General features: G+C 40.4%; 1 protein-coding gene across 1 annotated transcript in view; it reads left to right on the plus strand.

Moving 5' to 3' along the window:
* The window catches only part of Itga2 (integrin subunit alpha 2), a 101,267-nt gene that overhangs the window by 52,214 nt on the left and 36,533 nt on the right, over positions 1-12,520 (plus strand). The window contains exons 5-12 of the mRNA XM_052159794.1: positions 576-690; positions 1,124-1,251; positions 3,414-3,562; positions 6,038-6,188; positions 6,424-6,589; positions 8,357-8,433; positions 10,881-11,019; positions 12,364-12,509. Of these exons, the coding sequence (XP_052015754.1) occupies positions 576-690; positions 1,124-1,251; positions 3,414-3,562; positions 6,038-6,188; positions 6,424-6,589; positions 8,357-8,433; positions 10,881-11,019; positions 12,364-12,509 (1,071 nt within the window). The remainder of the gene's footprint in view (positions 1-575; positions 691-1,123; positions 1,252-3,413; positions 3,563-6,037; positions 6,189-6,423; positions 6,590-8,356; positions 8,434-10,880; positions 11,020-12,363; positions 12,510-12,520) is intronic.

Raw genomic sequence — 12,520 nt, forward strand, 5'->3', positions numbered from 1 at the left:
AAGAATTTTGAGAGTTTTTTTTTTTAATTTCAACCACATGAATATGTATGTCTGCGCACCAGGTGCATGCCAGTGCCCATGGAAACCAAAAGAAGGTGTCAGATGTCCTAAAATTGGAGTTGGAGAAGGTTGTGAACTACAGGGTGGGGAATGGGAATTGAATTTGGGTCCTCTGGAAAAACAGTCAGTGCTCTTAACCACTGAACCATCTTTCCAGTGTTTCAAATGCATTTTAGACTCAATAGTTTTAACAGTTGGCAAATCTGGTACTAGAGAGATGTCTTATCAATGAAGATCATTGGCTGCCCTTCCAGAGCACCTGGGTCCAATTCCCAGCGCATAACATTGTCTTTAGGCCTCCAAGGGCACTGGACACAAAAGTAGTACACAAAAATGTATATAGGTCAAATGCACTCTCTCTCTCTCTCTCTCTCTCTCTCTCTCACACACACACACACACACACACACACACATATACATATTTGGTGAATCTTGGGAAAAAATGATATCTTAATTCCATAAAAGTAGAGGTAGAAGTTATATTTCCTGTGTGTATATTTTCTCCTTCTTTGAAGACCTGCGGACCTCTCTGGGCACATCAGTGTGGAAATCAGTATTATGCAACTGGGATTTGTTCTGATGTTAGTACAGACTTTCAGTCCTTGACCAGCTTTTCACCTGCAGTTCAGGGTAAGCCATGAATGTCAAAGAGGTCTGAGCAATGCCTTATAATCAAAGAGGGACGGGGTACAGTCAAAGAGGAGGGAGTACAGTCAAGGGGGGGATTACAGTCAAAGGGGGAGGGGTTTCAGTCAAATGGGGAGGGATTACAGTCAAGGGGGAGGGGTTACAACCAAAGGGGGAGGGGTTACAGTCAAAGGGGGAGGGGTTACAGCCAAAGGGGGAGGGGTTACAGTCAAGGGGGGAATTACACTCAAAGGGGAGAGATTACACTCAAAGGGGAAGGGGTTACAGTCAAAGGGGGAGGGACTACAGCCAAAGGGGGAGGGGTTACAGTCAAAGGGGAAGTCCCACCCAATCCCTCTGTGAGTCTGAAGTTTATGTGATTGTGACGTTTGACTTATCTTTGGGGAAATGTGTTTTTTCATTTCTTCCTGTGCAGCTTGCCCTTCCCTCGTAGATGTTGTAGTTGTATGTGATGAATCAAACAGTATTTATCCCTGGGAGGCAGTAAAGAATTTTTTGGTAAAGTTTGTACAAGGCCTGGATATAGGACCTAAAAAGACACAGGTAAGGACATAAAAAACAAACAAACAAAACCAAACAAACAAATAAATAAATAAGCTCACAGCTTGCTTTTGGAGAAAATAATGTTAGATATGAACTTTTAAATTTTCATTTTTCAAAATATTCATATTAAATGCATTTAATGGAAAACTGGAAGATTAATTGAAATATGTATTTCTAAGGTTAGTATTCTACCTATATGGCTTTGTTCAATGTTGTTAATTTTATAGTTTTATTTTTGACAGAGGCATCAAAAATAGTGTATAGAATTCAAGCTTCTTTCAAAAGCTGTTTTTTTTTAACTCATGAGATAATTAATAATACATTTTAAAGGAATAGAGAGATGGCTCGGTGGTTAAGAACACATCCTGCTCTTACAGAGGACCCAGGTTTAGTTCCCAGCCCACAGTTCCAGTTCCAGAAGAGCCATGGTTCTTTGTCCTCTGCAGACACCTGTGCATACATGGTGCACATAATCTTACATACACATATACACATAAAGGAAAAATTAATAAATTTTTAAATTAGACACATTTTGCTTCCTATCCATTTTGACCAATAGTGAACTCTTGTTTGCACCTTTCTAGTAAAAGAATTATGTGAATTGTGTGAATTTAATTTATCCAGTAAATATAATTCTAACATTAGTTTATAGCCTTTTGTTTATAATCTAGACTAATTTGCTTTGTATTTTAACATAGGAGCAAGTATTTTTCTAAAAACCATTTCCTATGTTTTCAGAAGTCTCTAATTGGATGCTATTATATCTTCTTGATTTAGGTACCTTAAGAAGGACACTTTCATGTTTGTCTGATTCTTCTCTGCTTATGAATCTGTTATCATACCTGTCACAGCTGACTTAACAGTCTCCAGGTTTCATGACTTTTCTCAGAGTCATCTTCCTTCCACACTCCATTGTCTCCTTGTCTAGAAGCTGAGTTGTCGCTCGCTTTAGAGCCCATACCTTATCTCTAAACCCTCCTCTCCTGACCCCTCTGCTGTGTCATGGGGGTTGCATGTGGCTCACATTGTCAGTCAGTTCTGAATTGGTTGCCCATCTTTTCTTAAAGAAAGATGCACTGTCTTCCCAGTAGCTGTCACACCGCCTCCCAGGCAATGCTACAGACTGGACTTAATAATCAAGAGCTGTCCTTCCACTCCCTGATATCCTTACCTCAGAGACTCTTGTGTCTCTCAGGGAGCCTCTTATCCCTCATCCCCATTCCCTGATCACATGTGCTCTGGGCTGGAAGAATACTTTGAATGCTCAGGAACAGGCTTGTTGATAGAAATATGTAAGTTTTTTAATCTAAAGGATTAGACTATGCTCCTCCCCCTGACACCTTGCTCAGAAGTTTATCTTTCTTTTAGCTCTCTCGAGTAAGTTTCTTTCTGATGGTGTGTCCTCTGAAGGTCAGGAATTCCTTGCCCCATATGTACATCCAACACCCTTGCTCCAACAATGCTCAAACCCACAACAGCAGAACTCTAACAGTTGTCAATCAAACAGAGTACATTGCTTAGGGGTGCATGAGGTTCTCTTCCATTCAGCTCCAACTCTGTTACAAAAGTAATTTCAACTAATGAGATGTTACCCTCTATCTCCTACAGCTGTTTTCAAGGAACTACCCATTGATAATTAGAAAGCTTATTTATTTGTATCTACTTTAATATTTGTGTTAGAAACCTGAGCTTACAGTGCAGCAGTGTAGGGGAATACCAGAACAGGGAAGTGGAAAGGTGTGGATGGGGGAAAAGGGGGAGGGAAGAGGGCTTATGGGACTTTCGGGGAGGGGGAATCCAGGAAAGGGGAAATCATTTGAAATGTAAATAAAAAATATATCTAATTAAAAAAGAAGCCTGAGCTTAATATTCATATGCATTAAGTACACTAAGGAAGGGCTTTAAGAATCTATAGTTACTTTTGAACCAAAAGTGTAAATTGTAACAGGTTGTCTTGCTTGGTAGCCATGCTCCTGTTACACACCCATGGTCTTGAACAGAGATCATTCCACAGAAAGAAGAATAATTTTCAAGCACAGAATTGAAATGAGTTCTTTTAAGCTATTGGTCTACATGTAAGCTTACCTTGAATTCTTACTATATTGGTTAAATATGAGATGTTTATAACCTAATAATAGTAATAAACTTCTATTCTTTTAAAGGTGGCATTAATTCAATATGCCAATAATGCAAGAGTTATATTTAACTTGAACACTTACAAGAACAAAAATGATATGGTTTGGGCCACATCTAGGACAAGCCAAAATGGCGGGGACCTCACAAACACCTTCAATGCTATCCAATTTGCAAGGTAAGTTTTGATGCTATCAGGTAGAAATTTTGACAGTGTAGAAGGACAAAAAGCAAGAAAAGAAAATGGAAAAGGTGAAAGAAGAGTGACAAGGGTGGTGACAAGCCTGAACTCTGAGATGCTCACCTTGGTAGGGCCCAGAAGAAATAAAGTTACACACCACAGTCATGGGACTGCCAGACATATGGAATGGGTTTATATGAGTTTTTCATTGCACAATTTTGTAAAGATCTTAGATTAAAATACTATAAATGAAACTATCACTGTTCATACTAACATCAAACAAATTAATCTAATATAGTATTTTATACATATTAATGAAGCTCATGGGATAATAGGCCTAAGAATCTGAATGTTGAGATTATTATTGGGTTTTTTTTTTAATGTAGCCTTGGTTTCTGTTGGTAAGGTTCTTGTGCTTGACTTTTACCATCTGGTTATCTCTGGTGTTAGTTGGCCTTGCTGTCTCTGACTGGAACTTGTCTCTCCTGTGGGCCTGTAACACCGTGTCAGCACTTCTGGGAGACCAGCACTCTCCTGGCAGAACCTGTGCACAGAGAGCTGAGGAACAGCCTTAGCTCCCAAGTGCAGTTGGGGACCAGAAGGATCCTGTCCCAGCTGGTTCACTATTCCTGTGCTTTGTGTGCTCCTGGCCAGCTTACCCTCCCTCCCTCCCCACATCCCCCCTCCCCCCAACACACACACACATGCGCGCGCGCACATGTGCAGTCCCTGGGCAGTTACTAGAGAGAATGTGGAGATCACACCTCTGGGTCTGGGAGTCAGAATACTCCCTGGAGACCAGCTCTCTTCTGGCAGGACCTGTGTGAATGTTGAGATTATTATGTCCTCTGCAGTTCACCGGGAGTGTGACTTTTACAGCTACATAACTTCCACCCCTTTCTTACCTCAGTTTCTCCTTTTCAAATAAACTTTAGCAAACACTTTATTCAATGTTAGCCTATCATTTAAAAAAAAATAAGAATAAATGTGCCTACCCTTATACCTGCTCCCAGCCTTGTCCATTTCCTAGTTTTGTTCCTTCAAACACCATTAAAACAAGTTGTCTACATCTTCTTGCCTCTTTTTTCTTGAGTATGTAGCTCTGCCACTAGGTGAACATGGTCTCTGCATCAGTTATCCTAGCACTTCTCCCTCGAGCCCCACTGTCCTGAGCTCCTCTGAACATTTGATAAGTACAGACATACACTCTTCTATGAACTCAGTCTTCATTGAACATCATAAACTTCTGAGATCCCCACCAAGGTTTAGTCAACAGCTCTGGCCTCTTCTGGCCTTCACTGGCTCCATCTTCTGGTTTGCCTTCACTGAGCAAAGCCCTCTCTCCTCTCCTCCACTGTCCTCTCTGTTAGGAATCATGTCCCCACCCTTGCTGTGAGTGCCAGCCCTGTGTGGGCTGCCCATTGCTTTATACCATTTCTTAACTCTCTCCCCAAAGTCATCAGTCAGTTCCCACAGAAGCTGAGCATCTCTGTTGGATGAGTACCATGTCATGTAGCACATCCAATATGTCTTGAGCCAGCCCCAGCCCTTTCTCACACTGCTTATGATGCTGGAGTCTGTTCACCCAGTCATCGGGTGAACAAAACTCTCATTACTATCTTCCCTCATCCCACTCCTTCTTAGACACAAATCTGGCCATCATCCCATTTGCCATGTCTATCTCACCATTCCCTGTTTTATCTGTCCTTTCATTTACTCTGTATACTGAAGTAGAAGCTTTCATTGACTGGTAAGATTTTCTTCACATGTCTTAAAAGAGACTGTCCATGAGAGAAGATCTGATTGGCTTCATGCTTCCTGTTTCTGTCTTTGGGGGCTGGACCATGCCATAAACTGAAGGCCATAAATATGAGTCACCTGTCATTAAATGGAGAGCCATTTCCAGTCCAGTAATCCCGATTGAGGAAAAGAATATTGTAAAGATAACCTTGGAGGACTCCTGTCTTTGGCAGATAATGTAGCTAGGGCCTATCCCCAAGGAAAAAACCTGGGGTCCTGGCAAGCGCTCCAAAATAGAGCACAGTCACTGTTTGTTTAGGTGTGGCTTGTCTGACTTTTATTACCTTTTTAAAGCCCTGGATTTTTATTCTACCACCATAATGAATAGGAACTAGGACTCACCTAAATTCTAATCAGAATATATAGACTTGCAAACACACATATATATATATAGACAGACACACACACACGCACACACACACATTCATGCATACACAACATACACATACCATGAAATTCACATGAATTATAGTTTATATTTCTCTGAGGAAGCTACAGATAGAGGAATGCTCTTAAATGGGCCACTGGGATTGACACAAACGGAAACTGACATAAAAATAAAACATAGTTCATGTTTGATTTGCTTAAAGATGCTAATTTCTCATTTTTATTTCAAAGCAGGGGATCTACATGTTAGCTTCTGTTAATGATGAGTAATTGTATCTATCACAGAAATTTTGCTTATTTACCGGAGTCTGGCGGGCGCCCAGGTGCTACAAAAGTCATGGTAGTTGTGACTGATGGTGAATCCCACGATGGGTCAGACCTGAAAACTGTCATCCAGCAATGCAATGATGATGAGATACTGAGGTTCGGCATAGCAGTAAGTGGCTTCTGTTTGGATCTGTCTGACAGTTGATAGGTTCACATCCCTATAGGTTGGCACTTTCCAGGTCAGCAGTTTGTCCTGTCTCTCTGCTTCCTGCTGACTTTCAGTCATACCAAGTAAATAAATGGCTGCAGAAATGTTTGCAAGAAAGTTTATGATGAAATAAACCGAGAAGGAAACTTATGAAGAATAAGAATAACCTTTGGCCCCTGCTCTCTCTTTTTTCAAGGTTCTTGGTTATTTAAACAGAAATGCTCTTGATACTAAAAACTTAATCAAAGAGATTAAAGCAATTGCTAGTACTCCAACAGAGAGATACTTTTTCAATGTGGCGGATGAAGCGGCTCTTCTGGAGAAAGCTGGCACTCTAGGGGAGCATATATTCAGCATTGAAGGTAAAAAGGCGCAATTTCTTTCTAATGCTAGTTTTTGGAGAATTTGTAATTTTCGTATAATATATTTGCCATGTGGATATGAATTCATAGACCATACAGAAAAACCAGCTCAGATATGTCATCAAGAAAGGTAGACAAAGCACATGATACATAGCTTATAAGAGAAATGTAAGGGATTAGCAAGCAGGAGAAAAATAGCAATCTAACTACTTTCATGTTTTGCCCCAAAGATGAGACATTAGTACTGTTTAATTTTCCAGAAATCTCTGAGGTCCAAAAAATCAGGAGATCTACATGTTAGCTTTTGTTAATGATTGATTAACCGTACACGGTTGATACGATGATAACGTTTTTACTGTTTTTGAGAGAAAAATTTAGCACCATCCACCATAATCATTGATTTTTCTTTATAAATTACATAATAACAGAAATTCTCGAATTTATTTAGCATAATTGTAAATGGTGAAAATACACTGATGATATCCAGTAGTCCAACTGGAGGAAAGGTTTTCCTTATTGCAGTTCTCGTGATATACTTCCATAGCCTTGGAATGTCCTCTGGGTAGAACTGTCATCCAAGGACTGGAGAATTGGAACACTTCACTGTTGGCTAAAAAAAAAAAAAGAAAAGAAAAAAAGTAGCACAAGACCCAGTCCTGGTTCCAGTGCTTAGCCCAAGTAACTCTCCCAATAAACCTGCTGTTCAGTTGCTCACCTACACATCAGGCACTGTCTTAGAAGCTGGACCCAACGGGCTTGCATAGTTATCTGCTGCTGTTGTCCAATCTCAATCTTCTGGTGTTGCCGTAGAAATTTCTATCCTGCAACAAATGTAATTGCTCAAGTCTAGTGTTTTTGCATTATTCAAATAACCACCAAAAGGTAAAGCCTCCTGCAATAATTGGAAGCTCTTATGGCATCTGTACTAGAAAATTTGCTTGAAGTCCATGAGTAAGAATAGTTGCAGTGCAATTTAAGGACTTCTTGAAATTATTTTGGACAGTTCCTGTTGTTGAAGACTTTCAAGGAGCATAATAATATTTCTTCCCCAAAGTGTCTGTATACAGCCTGTGTGAGTTATACTCTTAAGGTACAGTATATATCACAGTAGTACAGTGTGTTATTGTATTATGGTGTCTATGCAGGAACTTGGCTTGCTTCTTATGAACATTATTGAAACCATTGTGACCATGCTCAAAATAACATTCCTACCAATAAAATTCTGTGGTGTTAGACAGTGACAGATCCTTCAGTACAATTAAAGCAACTTTCCAGCCTCTTTAGCCTTGAGTCCTGGTTTCTAATGGCTAACATAGGTTTCCCCTCTGTCCAGTTTATGGTGATAAATAATTGCATACTCTTGCAATGCATCTGAAGTATTTGTGCATTAGCAGCACCAATATTTAAAGGAAAAATCCAAATTGTTTCTTGGATAGTAATGATGAATGTAAATAAAATGTTCTAATCTCAATTTCCACCTTAACTAATCCTCTCATTTTCCTGAGGCTAATTTGATATCAGGAAGAGCATAAATGTTTCATTAAATTAATTAATGTTTATCGGGGATCAAAACCAACTTTGAACACTACTTTGGTGACTTGCTTTGTGGTTTCCTCTTCCAAGAATCCTCCAAGCTATAGTTTTACATTATATAAGAATGTTTGTGTATGTGTGTGCACACATTTGTGTATGTGTGTGTGCATGTGTCCATATTTGAAATTTTGATTGCTGACAATAATATCATTTTTTGAAAATGGTATTTTATAGGCACTGTTCAAGGGGGAGACAACTTCCAGATGGAAATGGCACAAGTTGGATTCAGTGCAGATTACGCTCCTCAAAATGTGTGTATACCAGATAAGTTGAAGCCAGTACTGTCACTTGCTAGAACACAGACTCAACAGCTTAGGCCTAAAGAAGGAAAAGCAGCTATTCCCCGAGTGATGATTCAGATTCCTGGGCCCAGTCACCAAGATTAAAAAAAATTAAAATTTTCTTTTCCTATGGAAAGAAAAATGTCATTTACAATAAAAATTTTATTGGATTCCTTATCGTAAAACACTATACTAATTCCAGGCAGTATAAAAATTTCATGACAATCAATTAATAACCTGAAATATCTGTCAGAGAAACAAGACCTTTTCATCCCTGACAGAGTTGCAGACTACATTTTCATAGCATACTGTTCACTGCAGAGGCAGAAAATTGTTGAAAATGAGGTTCTCATGGAATCTAGGGGTGCCTGTGGTCCCCAGTCCTCCTGGCTCAGGGGATCATGCCATCCGGTGTTCTCAGGAACAACCTCTAGGTCTGGATTCTAACTCTTCCCCAGGACAGGAGAGAAGGCAAGACCAAAGGAGACCAGATTCAGTGAAATATTTAGAGATTAATTTGAAATCAGAGGAGGCGGTACGCAGAGATAAGGATCAAGAAGGGTTCAGCCTGTGCGTAGAGCAGGGGTTCACACTCTTCCTAATGCCGTGATTCTCTAACAGTTCCCCGTTTTGTGGTGACTCCCTAGTCCTCAGCTTATTTTTGTTGCTACCTTATAAGTGTGATTTTGCTACTCTTATGAACTGTAATGCAAATACCTTATCTTTGGGCTACCTGATATGGGACACCTGTGAAGGAGTCATTCAACCCCCAAAGGGGTCTCGATCCACAGGCTGAGAACCACTGGTCTAGACTAAAATATTCTAACTTTATCAATTCAACAACCCTTAGAGATGTTGACAAAGGTTAGAAGCCTTTCCCATAAAAAAAAAAAGATAAAAATACAATATTACGGAAATATTGTTGCGCAGTTCTATGAGGTTACGGGCATCCCCTGGAGGCCACTCAGGCCTCAGTTTAAAGTCTGTGCTTACAATAATTACATTATTCTCAAAGTTTTTATAACTTTCTCCTCAGAACAGGATTTTTTCCTATTTGTTATTTTAATCCCATATCACATCCTTATTTCCTTACATATAAGGAAAAAATACTTAACAATAACACCTTTCATTGTGGCCAAGCCTGTGTGCCTAAGGATTTGCAGCCTTTGATATTTAGATTGAGTTTGAGCCAATGCAGAAGATCTTGCAATCTGGTCCTCCCTATCCATCCCTGAATTAGGCTGACTTTCTATTCCCTATGCTGACTGTCACAGCTACAGGTGAGTTTTGCAGCTATGAAAATGTGTATTTAACACATAGGGTAAAGGGATGTAGGTGACAGAATGTTTGATAGGAACCGGAAAAAAAAAAAGAACGAAAAACTGTAAGGGAAAGCAATACCTCAGTGGCTAAGAGAGCTTGTTACAAGAGAACCTGAGTACTGATCCCAGCACCCACAGTGCGGGAAGGGATACATGGTTGCCTGAGTATCTGTAACCTTCCAACTGTGGGGAGTGCAACCACAGGAAGAACACTGGAGTTTTCTGGCCGCCATCTTTGCTTCAGCTTCAGTGAGAGATACCCCCACCGACCACCCACCCACCCACCCCTGCATCGAGGAAATGAAGCAGAGGGAGGCTGAGCAGAGCACCTGATGTCCTCCTCAGGCCTCTGTGTGTGTGTAGAGCCTACCTGCATTCAAGCATACAACATACACCACAAATTCATGAGGAAGAAAGTTGAAAATACAGCCTTATGGTGAGAAGAAGGTCTCCCAAGACATGCCAGAGAAGGGCTGCACTCCCTCCCTCCCCGGGGTCAGCACTTTCTGTTGCTTAAGTGTCTCTCATATTCGCCACGCACCACAAGCCTTTCCTATAAATATGTGGGAGGAGAAGCTCTCATCTGATTCTTCCATAAGCTCTGAAAGGTTTAGCACTTGCAAAAGCTTGCCTTTGAATTGAAGGTGACTACACATCCATCCTGTACCATGGCCCATTGCAAAGATTTCTGCATAATGAATTATAGTAAGTTCTTCCAAAAGAGTGTAGCTCAAGTGTCACTCAACCTTCCTAATGCTGAGACCCTTTAATACTGCTCCTTGTGTTATAATGATAGCCCACAATAAAATTGTAATGGTAACTTTGCTACTGTTACAAGTTGTAATGTAAATATCTGATACGCAGAATAATCTTAAGTGACCCCTCTGAAAGAGTCATTTGACCCTGAAAGGAGTCGTGACCCACAGGTTGAGAACATATGCCACTGCTCAGGGTGAGCTTGAAATTCAAGATATACATTTACTTTACTATGCAGATTTCCTTAGATTTTGTTAATTTATTTCAATGTTTGACTCACCCAAATCCCTTTGCCTTAAAGATGATTTGTCTTAATCTTCATTTCTTCAATCCTTTCAGGATATTCTGATGCTAGGTGCTGTGGGAGCTTTTGACTGGAGTGGAACTGTTGTCCAAGAAACATCTCACGAGCACTTGATCTTTCCTAAACAAGCCTTTGACCAGGTTCTACAGGATAGAAATCACAGTTCATTTTTAGGTGAGACACAGCAATTGTTGGCTCAAAACACACACACACACACACACACACACATACAAACACAAGTTTGGTTGGTTGCTTTTTGGGTTTGTTTTTGTTTTTGTTTTCCCTCTTTGAACTCCCAGTTCACCTCAGACCCATGAACTGTCCTCTTGTTCACGTGTTTGTGATCCAGTTGTTACCTCTTGACCAGTCAGGCCTCAGCCTAAAAGTAAAGAAAGCTGAGCCTTACACACAAATCTCTTGGAGATGCCTGTTGAGCTCATGTGATCTAGGATGTTGAACACTAATGTCTCTAAAACACACAAGTCTGTTCAGGCAGATATCCCTGGTACAGGGTTGTGTCTCCAACACAGAAGTTGTTCCTAAAGCGTAATATACTGAGTAGTAGCCATCTATTGTTTTTGGAGCTCTTAGGGTGTTTGTTATTGTTGGTATTCATATGATGAACATCCAATGATGTTTGGTACCTATTGGGATTACTTAAATTCCATCTTCACAAATCCTTCCAAAATCATTGCAGCGTCTGTGACCTTAATAAAGTTTATCAGCTTCAACAACCTAGCAAATGACAAGTCCAGAATGCAAACCCAGAACTTTAACTCCAGGGCCTGTATTCTTTCCATTAAACAGCAACACCATTTAATTTCATTAGTTCACTCATTAAACGTTTGTTAAAGGACGGTACCTTTGTTTTATTTCCTGTTGCTTTAATAAGGTATGGAGACAAAGGCAACTCAAAGGAGAAAGGGTTCATTTGGCTTGCAATTTCAGGTCACAGTCTGTCACTGGAGGAAAATCAAGGCCACAGGAACTTGAACCAGCTATTCACATTATATACACAGTCAGGAGCTGAGAGAAGTGATTTAATGAGTGTGTGTTTGCTCTTGGCTCACTTCATCTACTCTTATTCAGTTCAGCATCCCCTGCCTAAGGAATGATGCCACCCACAGTGGGAAGGGCTTCCCATCCCAATTATTCAATTAGCGCAATCAACCTAATTCTTCACGGATTTGTCCAGGGACACACCTAATCTAGACAACCCCTCACTGAGACTTTCTTCCCAGGTAATAATAGATCATGTCAAGTGGACCACTAAAATGAACAATTAGCACGGCTTGTAAGTAAGTAGCTAAGAGAATAACCCAGGACCAAGGGACAGCTTTATAAGCCGAGGTCCTGTCTACGCTACCCAGAACTATAATTGAAAAGGCAGGAAAACTCATTTCAGGAGCATGAGTACTCATCACATCTCGCGTCAAGACTTCTGAGCATCTCTGCTACCTTTGAAAGTTCTCTCTGACTGAGACAGTGATGCTCAATCTAGAACTACTTCTCTCCTAGGTTACTCTTTGGCTACGATGTCTACTGAAAATGGTGTCCATTTTGTTGCTGGTGCTCCTCGGGCAAATTATACCGGCCAGATAGTGCTGTACAGTGTTAACGAACATGGCAATGTGACCGTGCTTCAGTCTCACAGAGGGGACCAGGTAAATATCAT

This window comes from Apodemus sylvaticus, chromosome 16, assembly GCF_947179515.1.
Source record: "Apodemus sylvaticus chromosome 16, mApoSyl1.1, whole genome shotgun sequence".
NCBI lineage: Eukaryota > Metazoa > Chordata > Mammalia > Rodentia > Muridae > Apodemus > Apodemus sylvaticus.